Consider the following 17262-nt stretch of genomic DNA (forward strand, 5'->3'; position numbering starts at 1 on the left):
TGCCCAAGCTCTCCTAATTACAATTTTGGGTTAAAGGATTACTATTATAAATTACCACAGGGTATTGGTGTGTTTTCCCCAATACTAAATTCCTTCATTTGTTCACATAGCAAGGCATGAAATCAGAAGGGAGCCAACGATTCAAACATCGAAAGACTTCACTGAATCTGACCCAGAGCAGAAACTTCACATGAAACCGTTTGTACACATACAATTTTCTACACAATTACATCAAACGCATATAGGAATACAATGAGCTTGTATCACATTTCATTTTACTGAGTCAGGAGCTACAGATACCATAGACCATATACTTATCATAAATCATAAATATAGATGTAGGCTCAGTGCTGTTATACTTTATATTTATATTTTATCTATAATTTTAAGTATTTGCATTTTCTTATACTGAATGACTAATCAAACAAACAGATAGCAGATATCCCCATATAGCTCCATATTGATATTATTTATTTTATATTTGTTTTGTACAATCTTTGCACCGACAGTTTTAGAGGAGGCAGTATGAATCTTGTCCTAGAGAAGTCAGGCTGAAGGACAAAATACACTGGACTCATAAAAACATAACACTTGTTCACTCTCTGTCAAACATCTCACCTTTTTATCAGTGACAGTTTTCTGTACCAGAGAAAGCAGTTCATTTGTGATAAATGTGGCATTGACATCCAGGAAAGTAATACCCTGTGGTTCATAGACATCTGCAACAATCTGTGGGGCAAAAGATGGCTCTAATGAAACACTGAGCTGTGCTGAATTGTTTACACACATGGGTCCATTGAGAAACCAAGATAAATACTGCACCTCAAAGTGCTGAACCAACTCCTTGGGTTTAACACGGATCATCATCTCATAGTTGCCAAGACATCGCTGGAGCAGCTCCTCATAAGTACAAATGTGACATGACTGTTGGCAGCAACGTTGACTGACATGGAGAGCATCTCCATCTTCCTCCCTGAAGCCCTGAAATTTATGCATAGTCAGTCACACACATCACTCCCACTAACATGAGAGTAGCAGCATAGAGTGGACACGGAACCGCTCACTGGCTTTTTTCTTCACTCACTTTACCAGGCCAGCAGTCTGCCCTGTGGATACAGCTTTCTCATACTGCTTCTTAGCTTTTTCTTTCTCCTTTACCTCACCCACGTAAACCCAACCTTCAATCTCCCTGGAACAAAAACACATTGTCTACTTGGACTGATTTCTTATGATTTAACATCACCTTAATCTGATAAAGTGAGAACTATGGAGAAATATTGTTCAGTCAATGAAATATAACCATAAAGATGAAATTATTTAGGCAATTTTATCTTAAATGTTTTACTTACAAGTTACTTGTAGAGTGTCACAGTAATGAGTGTTTTAGCAAGAGCTGTGAATTGACAGGAGTTGCAAGCTCCGTGTACAAGGTCCTTACCTTGACATCATCTGTGCTTCTTTTGTGTAAATAGATGTTGGGGAGACATAAGATTAGGATTAGCATAGTCTACTGAAGATTTAGAGATTCTGAATTATAATTCTCCTTAAAAATCTGACATGTTGTTGATTAATGTGGTTCTTAATGATTCTTGTTCATGAATTTATGTTAATGAAGATGCTATGTGTCTAGTTTGCCTGTATTGTCTCATGGTGTGTTACTGATGTTGTTCCTGAAGACGCTTACATGACTACATTACTGTGATTAATGTGATCAATGTGATTGTGAAATGACATCAGATACATATTATGTCTTTCAATTATTAACATCTAGAAAGTTTTTCCCCTTTTTGATTAGTTTTGTTTTGTTTTTCTTGGTCAAAGCAATTCCACAGTAAGTGTTAAGTGTCTTATTACTGTGGTATTTTATTTTATTTGTATTTTAGATTGCCTTAATTACTTTATTTAATTTTACTTTACTGTATTCTATTTACTTATTTCCTCTGTACATTTGACTAAATCTCGCAGATGTTTTTGTATTTATTCATACAAAATTACGCAATTTAAGTTTTTTCTGTTGGGTTTGGGTGTTTCTGAAGTACAATTGCAGCCTATAGACAATATCACATTATATCACACTGAGTACATATCACACTGATTAGATATCACAATATAACATAATATCACTTTATAGCACAATGAGTTGATATCACATTAGAACATAATATCACATTATATATCACACTGAGTAGAAGTGAATGAGGTGTGCATCCAGAACAGGATGCTTTCAACTCACAGAGTAGTGTTTCACTGTTGATGTTTCTATATTCCGTAAACAGATTATTTGAGGATGACAGTAAACAAATACAGAGATATTTAGGACTATAAGAGGAAAAACAGGGCCTATAAGGGGAAAAACAGGGACATTGTCCAGCCCACTGCATCACCCCCAGACGAGCTCAACGCTTGTTACGCTCGGTTTGATGCGGTCAACACGGTGCCCGCCATGTGTCCTCCAGAAAACGGCTGACGTGAGATGGTCCTTCCATAGGGTCAACTCCTGCAATGCTTGAGGTGTGTGTTGCCCAGCTGGCAGAAGTGTTCACCAACATCTTCAACCTCTCCCTGAGTCAGTCCGTGGTCCCCACCTCCCTTCAAGGCGTCCACCATCGTTCCTGTCCCCATGAAACCAGTGGCCTCCTGTTTAAACGACTACCACCCTGTTGCACTGACATAAGTCATCATGAAGTGCTTCGAGCAACTAATCAAAACCCACGTCTGCTCCGCCCTTCCTGATACCTTGGACCCTCTTCAGTTTGTGCACAGATCAAACAGGGGCACAGATGATGCCGTTGTCTTGGCGACACACACCGCGCTCACCCACCTGGACAAAGGGAATACATATGTGACAATGCTCTTCATTGATTACAGCTTGGCGTTCAGCACCATCATTCCCTCAAACTCGTCTCTAACTTCATTGATCTTGGACTGACGGGCAGGCCCCAGGTGGTGAGAATTGGCAGCCACACCTCATCCTGATCACATCACCGAAGACCTCTCCATGTTCACTACATATGGACACCGCAGTCAAGAAAGCTCACCACTTTCCTGAGAAGATTGGGGAAGTTTGGCATGAACGGCAGCGTCCTCACGAATTTCTACTGGTGCACCATCGAGAGCTTCCCGACGGGCTGCATCACAGTCTGGTACGGGAACTGTTCTGCCCACAGCCGCAAATCACTACAGAGAGTGGTGGAGGCCGCACAGCATACCACTGGCAACAGACTCCCTGTCATTCAGGATGTCTTCCATCAGAGGTGCCTGCGGAGGGCACAAAGCATCATCAAAGACCACAGCCACCCACCATGCAGACTGTTCTTCTTCTTACCCTCTGGCAGACGATACATGAACATGGCTGCACGTACGTTTTCACCACCGGGCCATAAGGCTTCTCAACTCACATGTGTAAATATTCCACCACACATATTTGCTTACCTGCTTGTTGTACTATTTACTGTTTACTTGCACTGCTTACTGTTTACATGCACTGTTTACTGTTTACTACACTGTTTACTGCACTGTTTACTGTTTACTACACTGTTTACATGCACTGTTTACTGTTTACATGGAAATGCACCCTGACTGTTGCTATTGAACCAGAACTGTTACATACCCCATTTGCAATCTTGTTGTGTACACTATTTACTTTTACATATCACTAAGTAAAAGTACTATGCAGTTTCATACATGTACATATCTTTATATTTTATTATAGCTCATATATGTTCTATTTAAATCTTTTATCTTACACCCTGTATTTCTACAACTAGTGCTTATGGTCAGCTTATTGCTGAGTTGACCTGTTTCTCTCGACCAACACATTTCATTGTACAGTTGACCCTGTGTGAACCTACATATGACAAATGAAACTGAACTGAACTGAACTGAAGACAGCAAGCTGTCCAGACAGTGGGCGGTGCCAAGACAAAAAAAAGACAGTCCAGACACAGAAATATTTTACGTGAATAAACTTAGCTAGCAACAGGTAAAACACAGATATATTGTGAACACAGGGGAATAGTCCTGCCACTCAGCATTTCAACATTACACACCTTGTAAATGAGAGAAACTGTACTCTACAGATAGGGATTGCAGTAAATCAATAATGAGGGTACACCTGTAAGGATAAATGGCTTGAACATTTATTTGACGCTTATTGTTACAAAAAGTTTAGTTCTGTGAATTTGATTAGACCGTAGGTAGCCAAAATTCAGTTGATTTTATCATATGAAAATTTAAAAAATATTGCAATTTCATTTTTAAAGGTCAAGTATTTTAATTTGAACAGAGGCAGAATGCATGACAACAGCATAGTAGATGCTATTACTCAAATGGTCTTAAAGAGCCCAGATACAATGTAGTCTGAATGGGTTCCATCGATGATCCCTGTGCCATTGTGATGAATGAACCAGCAAGGAACATTCTCTCCATTCTTTATATCATGTCTGAAGTCTCGCTGCCAGCCCCTAGTCAGACAGAACCATGTCACATTAGCTTAACGTTAAATTACCATGGTAAAACCATGTGCTTGACATGATATTTCCTTTGTATAGCAGTTTTTAAACTCTTTTCTGCTGTTTTAGTTAAAAGTGTATACTTGGAAATTTTAACCTGATATAGAATGTTGGCAAGCTTGTAAATGGTCAATGCTTGTTTTATTTGAAAATACATTGAAAAGGTTTGTCAGCTGTATGTTTGTAAATGCAGTAGTTTCTTCTCCTGCTATATACCTGGTGACTCTGAGCTCATGTCCTTTCACAAACATGGTGGCATCTGGTTTGTCTGGATCCTGCCCTTCGTATAAATCACTCACCTCAAACTTCACACCATGGTAAAACTGTCCTGCAGAGAGAAAGACTCGGCATGAGTGAGAATACAAAAGCAGCCAAGTGATGACTATGACATTTAACCACAGTTCTCTTTATGGTTTACTCGACTGAGTTGTACTATGTACAACATAGACAGGTGTCTTTGATGGTGTTCTCCATAATGTCACACAGAAGTTACCAAGCAGGCCATGAACAGAGGGGGAGAGGAGGTGGCTGTCCAGGGTGTAGAAGCCCAGGAAGTCCTGATGGTACGGATGTTTTTCCCACACTTTGTGGAGGATGATGACAAACTTCACAGAGTTCCTAAGGGTCACTGTCAGAGTCTGGTCCTTAGTGAGCTGCACATCCATACTGTGCAAAGAAGGAGGGTTTGCATTCAGCAGCTGTTTGAACAGAAAACCTGAGTCTCCCCTCTAGAGGGCAGCACAGAGAGAGACTTACAGGATATACCCTACATAGATCAAACAATCTGTACACTGTTGAGGCCCCGTGAGTTTGGATTATGTAAAGTAATGGCAAGCTTTTTATGGCAACAGTGCCACACTTACTTTAGTCCTTTGATGGAGGCAGTGTCAGACCAGACGAGCTTTATCTCTTTGCCACTTTCAGATATGATAATCTCCTTTGTGCTCACCATCAGTTTGACACCCAGCTTTTCGTGAATAATCCCAAAACGTCCAAAATAGGTGTTCACCTTGCTGTCTGGATCCACCTTCTTATCTCCAATGGTTTGCCCATTCACCAAAATCCCTTAGAAACAACATTAGGTTAGGCATCAACTCTTATTTATAATGCCTCTAAGTCTTCTGAATGTGAGTGAATGACTGGCTTTGCTTTGTCAGAGATGTTGTCGCATAGGGAAGGACTGAGTTTCATCTGGTGGTCTATTTCCTCACCTGACTTTGGGTCTTTCACTAGGTTGAAGATGGTCCCTGGTGCTTCATCAACATTGAAGCAGAGAGCATCATTCTGTTTTGGCAGCTCAATGATGAAGTGCGGATCTCCATCCACTGCCAAAACAAATAAACCAAAAATTAAGAGAGAAGTGTGTGCTTGATTCAGTGTCAGATTTTATCAGTAAAACATTACTTAATCAAACAGTTTCAATATCTGAAATTATTCTAATTTAAATGGTACCATTATCTTTATTTCCAGAGACATATAACAAGGACTTACCAAAATACGTGGGTCGAGAATAGGAATGGCTGGTCCACTGAGGAGGAGGAGCAGAGTATCCTTGAAAAGTATTTGTTTATTTGTTTAATTGTTTGTTTATTTATTTATTTATTTGTTTATTTTTCAGAGAAATGTCAGGCTTAAACTTACCTCTTGAAGGCTTCCTCTGTTCTGTGGAAAAAATACCGGGAAGAAATGGTCACTTGGACAGGTCTATGCAGAACATATCATTATGCCTCCAAAAGGCTCACTTTTTTCTTACCCTTGGGAGTAGGGTAGGTCTACAATCCACAATAATTTTGCTCCAGCTCTGGAGTGGGATATGTACCATGTATTCAGTGTGTGGTTTTAAGTTCTTAAGTTCTATTAACAGTAATAGAATTTCATATAAGTCTAAGGCTGGGATGGGTTCACCTGATATCAGTGTCAGGACCTTCCAAGTTAAGTAATTGCTCTAAGCTAAGCATGCTTTGGGGCAAATACATTATTTCAAGACCACAGTACCCTCAGTTAGTTTGTCTGCAATGAGTGTGTCGTCTTTTGGATCATCTCCCTGTGGTTTAGTGACAACCATGGATGTGAGTGGGGTGACAAAGCTGTAACGTAGGGAGAGGTCCAAGGCCTCAGCAGTAACATTCTCCCTCTCCTCAGGTGTACCTATGTCTCTAACCCCAACAAGACAACATTACATTTATTTTCATTTCACTGAAATAATCATGACAATAATCATGAAATTAGGACTATAAAAAAACACTGACTTCTTTTTCAAGAGCTGCTGTATTGTCAGGTATGCCCACAGACGCTCAGTGAAGTCCCCAAAGATGTACTCTTCGTCAGGATAGATGGTATCCCAGTCCAAAGCACTGGTCTGGCTCTGGACAGCAAACTCCTGGTCCACCTTTGAAGAAACCACTATGCAGTTGCAGTTAACAATTTTAATATTGGTTTTGCAAGTAAACTCTAGTTACCAAACTTTGTATGCATTTATGAAGTGACGACACCAGACTTTGACTGGTCTGAGGTGAATTGTGGTGCTCTTTCATGTCCTAGTTATGGGTCAGTGCCATAATATTCTATATCACATGTCAATATCTCTCACCCCCTGTGCAGACACTTCAACCAGAAAGTTGTCCAACTCTATTTCATTCAGACGCCCAGCAACCACGATTTCAGAGCCGCCGAAGAGCTGCTTAAAGTGGCTGTCAGTTAATGAATTCACCATGTTCTCCGGGTAACGCATGTTCACATCCAACAACAGCGGGTTAGCCACTTCATCATAGAAACCCTTTAAATAGAAGGCCATCGTTTTTTATCAACACAAGTGTTTTGCTAAGATTGCAGTTTCAGACTGTGCTAATCGCTTATTTTATTAACTTTACAAGGGCAGTATTTTGCAAACTTCATGTTGGTGTCATGTTCTATACGCATGTTATAGCCATTTAGGTAACCTCCATGAAGTACAATGTAGAACAGGGTGTTAGCATTAGGGTCACCTGTAGCTGAAGAGCAGCATCTGAAGCCTCGTAGATTCTTCTGGCCAGACCATCATTCTGCCTGGCCATCACATCCAAGAAACCATAGTCAAGGTCATAGCCAAACCCAAGGCAGAACAAAGTCATGGTCCCATTAATAGCTTTGCGCACATTTTCCTGGATCCTTTGTTTATTTGTCTCACCTGAAAATAACCAGACAGTGCGAATCAAAAACACATGCATATCTGCTGTTCATAACAAAGAATGGTGTGGGAGGTGAGAACACCAGTTCATGTCTGAAATTTTGGTTTAAACTGAACAAAACGCACCAACGGTGGGATCTCCATCTGTAAGCAGGAGCACTATGGATGTGCTCTTCTTGAGGTCAGAATCGTCTTTCTCATAATTATTTAGAATCTCCACAGCAGTCAGGACGGCTTCATTTATATTAGTGGCTAACAGAGGAGAAAAGACAGTATATATCTTTCAGTAGGTTAAAGACCCAAAGGAACAACTGAGCAGACAAAGGTGACATAGTCCTTAGACCTTAGCTCTGGGGTGGTTTTACAGTTTTTGCTGATTGCTTACACACTGGAAGTGAATGCCTAGACAAAAGCACCAAAACCTTAACTTTTGCAACCATGTCTTAAACAAAGGCACCAAAACTACAAACACATTTTCTGCTGTGCACTTTGTTTGCAATTCTGTAACACACTGTTTGCAAAACACTACAGACTGTTTCTTACATTAGACACATGGTTCATGAATGAACCTCTTGCAATTATTGGGAAAACATTTCTATCAGAAATGCAAAACATAGCTGAAATTGGCAACACCCAAACATATGAAAACACTTATACAGTAATTGAAAACCAATCGGTCTGAGCCTTAGCACAACAAATAGACCTCGGGTAAGCTTTTGGTGGGGGTGGGGTGTCAGTGGGGGCTCCTGCAAGGAAATTGCAAGGTGTTCTCCATCACCATGCCACCCTAGGTTGCTACAACACAGCACACATAATCACATTTCTGGATGTACTACATACTTGTACTGGACAGACCAGAGCAGCCCAGGTTTGTTGTGATCTGGGATAATGTTAGTTTCCACCAGGCTGCTCTGGTACGAGACTGGTTCACCAGTAACAATAACTTCACAGTTGTATACTTGCCCCCTTACTCCCCATTTCTCAGTCCTACTGAGGAATTCTTTTCGGCTTGGCATTGGAAAGTGTATGACCACCAACCACATGCCCGCCTGCCTCTTCTGCAAGCAATGGAAGAGGCATGTGGAGACATTGAGGTGGGGTCAGTCCAGGGTTGGATATGGCACGCAAGGCGACATTTTCCCTGTTGCCCAGCAAGGGATGACTTTGCTTGTAATGTGAACGAGGTGATGTGGCCAGACCCAGACAGAGGGCGGGATCCATAAACCATCCGCCTCATCCCTTACGATTCCTTACAATACTCATTTTTGTTTACCGTTGCGCTGTAATTTTACTGTGATTATTTTTGAGTTTAGCGTAACATATTGTATTGATTACTGTACTGCAATTCTATTTTTCGTTGTGTTTTCTTGTTGTAAAAACCTACAATGGCATGTATATACTTTTCTTCTGAAGCTTTTCTTTTTTGTGTGTTCATTGAAATGAGAGAAGATGTACTGTACTAGAACAATCTCTCACAGGAGCCTGTATGAAAAAATTAAAAAAGTATACGAAATACTAAAGACAGAAGTGTTTTGTATAAAGAACATCAGTGTGCTGTTGCTGCTTTCAAAGAGTAATTCAAATGGTGCATGTGTGTATCATTTTGTCGCAAAAATGCCATTTTGAAAAAAGATTGTTAGGTTTTGATTGCAGAGTTTCATTTTGACATAGAAGTGAGATGTTTATCTCCAAGTGTTGTGTCTTATATGCTTGTGTGTACAGTTTTGACACAATAGGTGAAATTCTGCAACAAGTGTGTAAGCAGTCATAAAAAACTGTAATCTTTGACTGTTCGGGAGTCCAGAGAGATAGCTCTGGCTATGCAAGTATTCCTTCTTTGTAAACCTTTAGCTACACTCTTGTTGGACTCTTCCTTATCTCTTCTTTGATGTATTTTCTAAATGGCTCATGTAGGAACATTGTAAGATGTTCTAAGGGATCAACGTATCCTGTTGACTCACCTCCTCTGGAATAAATCTGTTTGACAAAGCTCTGTGCCTTTTGCACATTTTCTGCTGTGGCTTTTTGCAGCACCGTTGACCATTTCTCTATGGAGGAGTCAAACAAAACTACCGTAAAGTAGTCTTCCTCATGCAAGTCATTTAGAATGGTCTCTAGTGCGTCTCGGGTCTACCAGCATACATAGAAAAAGAGGCAACAAATTCACACTTGAAAATCAGTCTCTTATCAGCGCAGAAATAACAGTACCCAAAATATTTTTAGCTATTTCATCCACACTTTCATGTCTGTTACCTGCTGTATTTTGGTTCCCCTCATGGATGTACTGACATCTACCACGAACACAATATCTTTGGGAATTCTTGGCAAATCAGCTGGGGCAAAAAAGTGTACAAAGTACCCATTTACTATCTGAAAGAAGAGCAAAAATAGACCACAGGATTATTTAGATGTGTAGCAAAACACTCATTTAACTCATTTACAAACTACTATTGTGATTTAAAAAGATGCCTCGCTATGCTGATTTTCACTGCATAGAAACTTGCCTTAACATTTGCAAGTATTTCAAGTATGTTGAAATAAGAGTTCATTCTTACCTGAACATCACCAAGACGCTCTGCACGGTTCACATCATATTTGATGAAGAAATCACCATCAATCAGTGTGTTGGCACAGTCAGGACATGTTTTCTGCTGCTCCAGTGTTGGGCAGAAGGACACGTGTGCCTGAAAGGTGGGTAATAGGTTGAAGGACAAAATACAGGGGACTCATGAAAACATAACACTTGTTCACTCTCTGTCAACCATCTCACCTTTTTATCAGTGACAGTTTTCTGTACCAGAGGAAGCAGTTCATTTGTGATAAATGTGGCATTGACATCCAGGAAAGTAATACCCTGTGGTTCATAGACATCTGCAACAATCTGTGGGCCAAAAGATGGGTCTAATGAAACACTGAGCTGTGCTGAATTGTTTACACACATGGGGTTCATTGAGAAACCAAGATAAATATTGAACCTCAAAGTGCTGAACCAACTCTTTGGGTTTAACACGGATCATCATCTCGTAGTTGCCAAGACGTCGCTGGAGCAGCTCCTCATAAGTAAGTACAAATGTGACATGACTGTTGGCAGCAACGTTGACTGACACGGAGAACTTCTCCATCTTCCTCCCTGAAGCCCTGAAATTTATACATAGTCAGTCACACACATCACTCCCACTAACATGAGAGTAGCAGCATAGAGTGGACACTGAACCGCTCACTGGCTCTTTTCTTCACTCACTTTACCAGGCCAGCAGTCTGCCCTGTGGATACAGCTTTCTCATACTGCTTCTTAGCTTTTTCTTTCTCCTTTACCTCACCCACGTAAACCCGACCTTCAATCTCCCTGGAGCAAAAACACATTTTAAGTCAGATTTGATGAGACAGAAAAAAACAAAAACAAATGTTGAAGTCTGAGGTATTGAAATTTCAACATATTTACAAATGACTGACATGGTGAAGTTGGTGATGAAGGCAGTCTTGGGTAACTCCATGTCAAAAAATGCTTCCTTAGACATGTTAGCCTTGTTCAGAGCCACAGTAGTCACAATTGTATGGGCAAAACGTGATGCCACTTTACAGTTGACCTTCATGCTGACTACTTCAATCTATTCCACAGATAGAGATAAAGTAACAGAGAGCAACAGATACAGACAGGTCCTCTTTTAGTGAATATGTGAGTGAGTATAACATGTCTTTGAATAGCCATGATTAAGCAATATCAGACAAGAGTGTGTGCTGTTATACTGTATACGAGCATGGCTGTGATTAAGTCGTAGGTCGAAGATAATCACAGCTGTGCTGATATTATAACGGCCTGACCCCGAGTGTGATATTGCTTTTATAAAACAGTTCTACAGGCAAAGTTGTTTCTGAAGTAAGGACAATTTGACACGAATTGGATTACATTTACACGTTTTCAAGCAACACATAAACAGTTTCAATAATGCTAGTTACCTGCTTTCTATCATGCATGAAAAGGCTAGCTAGCTACTTTCTTTCATACCCGACAGCAGGCTCACCAGCTACTTTTTTATCATACACGTAAAGGCTAGCTATACGGTGGGCACGCAAGCCACTTTCAATCATAGCCAGCGAGCTACCTTTTTGAAGACATGGACGGGCTAGATGTACGGTAGGTTTTTTAGCTAGCTAATGTTTATCATACCCAACTGCAGGCTAGCTAAGGTCTTTTTTTATCATACGTGGAAACATATCCACATTTGCGCTGTTGGGAAATGCGAATTAAGGTTGCATTCGTGTAATCAACAATTGCATCGGAACATCTATATTTCAGCACCCAGATACCACAACTGTGTTACGCAACAATGAGCCATAGCTATTTAATGTCTGAACTACTTTGTTGTTAAAAAAATGGGGAAAACCTTTGCACTTGGAGTTTCCTTTCCTGCCTGGTATTTGGGGGATAAGAGCTGTTGGAAGTATTGGAACTAATGCCGTGCAGTCTTTGCTGTTTTGCACGATACCTCTATTACTGTTGGCAATTCTAAATGGTTGCAAAAATCCTTTGTGTGTGTGTGTGTGTTTGTTTCTGATTAGATGCATTTGTCCCACATATCTGGTATCTCTATTAAATTGACCTCTGTCCTGAAATGGCCCTCATGGGCAAATGAATGACAAACAGAGAGACATGTCATCTTTCCAGACAGTTGCATCAAATGTCCATCAAGTTGGAAGTAACCAACACAGAGGTTCATTTCTTTCTTTCATAGATGGCTTGTTTACTCTGCTCCGTACACATCTGGTTTGTGCCACATGTAAGTGAAAAGCTGATAGCGTCACATATAAGTAAATTAATCAGACTTGGATAATTTTTAAAAGCAGTGTAAATGTAGTCCTAAATTCTGAGCAGCAAAGATTTTTGTCCAAGGAATGATGCCATATTACATGATATTGTAATTTATACAATTTGAAATGTGCTACACAAAGTAAGGCTCACTTCATGTGTCATATTATCATGGTACGGAGTGTTTGCATTTTCCCAGAGTACTTACCTTGTCATCATTTGCACTTCGTTTCTGTGAATAGAGGATAGTAAGAGGTCACATGAGAGAAGCTATATCATAACTCACTTTTAACTCGTGGCTGGTAATTGATGAATGACTTTTCATCAAGATGTTCTTAAAATGTTACTCACTGAGTAAAGATTGTTTTTTTACTCATACAAATATTACGTTCCAACACTGTACAATGAACAATATCGGGGTGGTTGGTAACCCTCTTTTGGATATTTAAGGTGATTTTTTTTTTTTGTTTGTTTGTTTGTTTGTTTTTTAAATAGAGGTCAAACACAACTGTACCTTTAAGAGTCTGGGGCCACTGTCAATACTGTCCTGAAATTAAAACCGAAAATGATTTTCCAGACAGCTTCTCTCTTTGAAAAAACAGTTTCAATGAATCTGCACAGTCATTCAAACAGGGACTGAAAGAGTCTTCTCAAACTACTTGAATATAATACAGATACCAAAATGACATAAACTCCCCTTTCATAAGATAGTGGTTTTCATACACCCAGAATATTCTTCTTCTTCTTATTTCAAACAGAAGTAGTCTTACCTGTTGCTCATGGTCTCTCGAAATGACAAGTGCTCCATGACTCTTTGCAGGAACACACACACAAACCCACGCACAAAGCAGCAGCACTGTCCACACCGCAGGCATGATTCACTCTGAGCCTGAGACTGACTTCACTCTTTTTCACCAGTGCTTTTGAAGACAGAGAGAGAGAGAGAGAGAGAGAGAGAGAGAGTATGTGTGTGTGTGTGTGTGTGTGTGTTTGAGTGTGCTGGTGAGGGGGGTGGGTAGTCAATACACCAGTGTATGAATGCTCCCAAGTTTTCAACACTGATTGCCCAGTGTGGCCTGAGGCAGGGCTCAGGTACGAAGAGCAGAACAGAAAAGAAGACAGAGGCTCAATACATTTCAAGTGTTATGGCTCATAAAAACTGCAAACCAGAATAATCGTTTCATAACTTTATGATTCATTATACATTCTTTTTCCAACACAATATAGATTCTCTTCCTGGCTAAATATTAGATTAAGATTTATTTACGCTTAGATCCATCCACAGTCCGTTTCCACTTACGCTGTCTTGATGTCTATCATAGAAGAGCGTTGTCAGTCAGCAATAGAAACTGGGCCTGAAATGCCAGCTCTATATGGTTTTTCCCCTCTCTCTGTAACAGCTGTAGTCATAAATGGAAGGCAGCAAGACTCAATTTTATATATTTATTCATTCATTTTCCAAGCCACTTATCCTAATTAGAGCGCGAGGTTGCTGGAGCCTATTGGGCGAAATGCGGGGAAACACCCTCAACAGGTTGCCAGTCCATCATAGGGCGGAGACACAGACAAACACATTCACAGAATATCTCCCATTCACCTGACTTAAATGTCTGTGGGAGGAAACCCACACAGACATGCGGAGAACATGTAAACTCCACACAGAAAGGACCCTGGCCGGGAATCGAACCCAGGGCCTTCTTGCTGTGAGGGAACAGCGCTAACCTCCGCACCACCCTTATATATTTATATTTATATCTATATCTATATTTCATAAATTATGGAGTCATTTGCGCACAAAAAGACATCTGATCACTACATAGAACTAGTATCAAATAGAGCAGGTATAATACAAGTATTCCTTTGAGTATATCTGCAATGACCCTTTATATGGAAAGAAAAATCAAGATGAGTTTGGTATAGAATTATCATCAATCGTGCAAAACAAACAAACAAACAAATAACCAATTTCAAACATTCCCAGGTACTCTCATTACATGATCTGGAAATATAAGTTACCAGTCTCATTATATGAACTGGAAAAATAAGTTACCAGTCTCATTATATGAACTGGAAAAATAAGTTACCAGTCTCATTACATGAACTGGAAAATTGATAGTAGATTGTTTTCTTCGAGGTTACATAAACACATTTCCTGCCCTGTTTGCATAGAGGCTGTGTGTCGCAGCAAAGTGAAGGTCAGCCGAAGCAAGCGACTGGATCTAAAAAGGCATTTTTGACAAACATGAGTCAGAGGACAAACATTTCAAAACAAAATGACAGCAAACTTTGACCATTAACTCACTGAATATACAGCCTACAGATCTTTTTTTTTAGTCCTGAACAAAAACTGTATTAACAGCGTATAACATTTTCAGCACAAACAACTAAAAGAAGGTTTCAGCTGAGAGTTGTTTTGTTTATACTCAATTCGCTTCATGAGACTTCTCCTTAACCACGTGTAAAATCCTCTTCAACTCCTGATAAGTATGAACGATTCTTTCTGTTCAGCTGCATTTGCAAAGATTTCTTTTTCAAATTCCAGTTACAGTGTCTCTGGTTCTCTCATAGTGAGACTGCCTGTCCTTTCTCCCAGTGCCACTCATCTATCAAAATATTGCATCAGTGTTCACACTTAAAGTAGATTCGGTTAGTCCCTTTTCACAAAATGAATGTAGTTGGCAATTTGCTAGTAAACACCTCCACTCTCATCTTATACCCTGATTTTGACAGTCTGCCTGGCAAATCACTTGACATAAAGGAGGCCCCTGGGTCGTGTGTATGGTTAGGTCTGTTCCTTATTGCCACATTCACAATGACACAGTAACCGCTTGAACTGCGGACAGGCTGCTTTTTTTTTTTTCTTTTTCTTTCAATAGCAGAATAGACACAAATACATTCCAGCCACAAGCACGTTCATGTATTTATGGTCAGTCACAGAAAAGGGCAAAGTGTTAACTGCATAAAGATACACTGAGTTTACTGTAACATTTGTGTTCTGTGTCCTACATGTATTTAAATACAGAGCTATGTGATAAACATAAGTAATAATAATAATAATAATAATAATAGTAATAATAATAATAGTTAAAGTTTATTTAGAGCCCAATATTACTATTTATAGTCTCAAAGGGCTTTACATGTCCATAGCAAAGTCAAATCAAAATTATATAATCCATAAGTTAGAGAACATAGATAAGTCTTTAGTCTGGTTTTAAAAGTATGAAGAAAGGTTGCCTCCCTAATTTCTGTAGGTAAACCATTCCTGAGGAAGGGAGAGCATCTGAGAGATATATTGCATGTATGCATCTGAAGCTGACCACTGTTTTCTGTTGTCATCTCATGCCACATAATTCACAAACAGTGATATAATTATTAGGTTACTCATCCTGGAGAGTAGGGCCTACTGATGTCACCTCAAGTTTAGCACTTCCTCAGAGTCACAGATGGCAGCTTACAAAGACTATTCCTCTGTTTTCTTTCTGTCATTTTCTCTGTGTCTCTCACCTGTGCCTGTCTGAAGAAAGACAGTAAACAGAGAAAAAAAGACATTGTCAGCTTTATTCTATAAACTCTTTGATTTACATCAATTGATGTATTTTCTCAATACGCAGAGGCTCGTACGGTCATTTCAGGCTTCCGCCTGAATACAGATTGCTTGAGATTTATCAAAGACTCAGCATTTAGGACTTTGGGAAACACTTTATATGCTCTCTGAGTTTCTTCTTACTTTTGCTTAGAGATGTTGTTTTCAGGTTCATTTCATAATCTTCCGCACCAGAGGGACATTCTCACTTCACTGAGGGGATGGCTATTCACAGTGTTTGTGAGCGCTATTTAGTATTCGTTTTTGTTATAAACAATTCTCAAAAGACTCAAACAGAATGTTCTCTGCTCGGTTCAGTTTGTTCCAGTTGTCTGTTTATTCCCCCTTTTGTTTTATACTGATGTCGCTGATGGGCTGAGTGGTCCAAAAATGCCCAAATATCGGTACACTTTAGTTTTTGGGACATTTGTGTTGCATTTGTATCGACAGAAAACACAGATCTTCTCCTTTATCCTCCTTCCCTAGAGCACGAATATTGTTTGCACACCAAGAATGCTAACTAAACAATCTTTTGTCCTTGTTTCTCTTACAGTTTCAAAAATCCATCATTCTTTTCATTCCTCTTTGTCTGTTGTGATCTCTGTCCTGCACTGTTTACAAGTTTTCCCATTACCACATTACCATTTTTAATGCATTACTTAATCACAGCACATACACAGAGCACCCTTGCTCTTTTCAAGATCACACACACACTCACACACACACACACACACACACACATGCCTACCCACGCACACACACATACACACACACGCACACACTTTTTTTAAAACATATTTTTCTCCTCTCATCCTCTTATGCTGACATCTCCTACTCCCTCTCTATGGGTTTTAAAGTGTTCACATATCAGTGAATTGACAGAGATAACATGGTGCTTTGACACACATACACAGCATACTTTATTCAAGAGAGAGACAAGCCCGTGTAATGCATTATAACATTATTTCAAATGAAGAAATACATATAATTCAATCCAAAGCTCTATACCACAATGGTTAACATGGTAATTTGCATCTGAAAAATTGATAATTTTGCATAATGCTCTCTGTAATAATAAAAAAGCAACTTTATAAGGTGAGTGTAGCTGTTGTGTTGACATTCATTAAACATCTGTGTTAGTATTTTCAGGAACTCGATAAAAATATGATTTATTTGAATGCTGACTTAAAGTGGG

General features: G+C 39.6%; 1 protein-coding gene and 1 pseudogene across 1 annotated transcript; both read right to left on the reverse strand.

Annotated features, from left to right (window-relative positions):
* Positions 1 to 537: 537 nt before the first annotated feature.
* LOC115815596 (inter-alpha-trypsin inhibitor heavy chain H3-like) lies at positions 538 to 1221 on the reverse strand (annotated as a pseudogene).
* Positions 1222 to 4117: 2896 nt separating this feature from the next.
* LOC115814019 (inter-alpha-trypsin inhibitor heavy chain H3) lies at positions 4118 to 13907 on the reverse strand. Its single transcript, XM_030776732.1, has 23 exons — positions 13785 to 13907; positions 13255 to 13404; positions 12999 to 13031; positions 12693 to 12716; positions 11131 to 11285; positions 10919 to 11023; positions 10653 to 10815; positions 10448 to 10558; positions 10233 to 10361; positions 9931 to 10047; positions 9639 to 9807; positions 7804 to 7929; positions 7496 to 7677; positions 7102 to 7287; positions 6761 to 6900; positions 6507 to 6667; positions 6153 to 6173; positions 6003 to 6062; positions 5723 to 5836; positions 5375 to 5576; positions 5005 to 5177; positions 4728 to 4839; positions 4118 to 4463 (listed from the first exon to the last, which is right to left on the reverse strand). Exons 2-23 carry the CDS (start codon positions 13357 to 13359, stop codon positions 4325 to 4327), a joined length of 2727 nt encoding a protein of 908 aa, XP_030632592.1. The 5' UTR covers positions 13360 to 13404; positions 13785 to 13907; the 3' UTR covers positions 4118 to 4324.
* Between the last annotated feature and the right edge of the window lie 3355 nt (positions 13908 to 17262).

The sequence above is a fragment of the Chanos chanos genome, chromosome 6, assembly GCF_902362185.1.
Source record: "Chanos chanos chromosome 6, fChaCha1.1, whole genome shotgun sequence".
Classification (NCBI taxonomy): domain Eukaryota; kingdom Metazoa; phylum Chordata; class Actinopteri; order Gonorynchiformes; family Chanidae; genus Chanos; species Chanos chanos.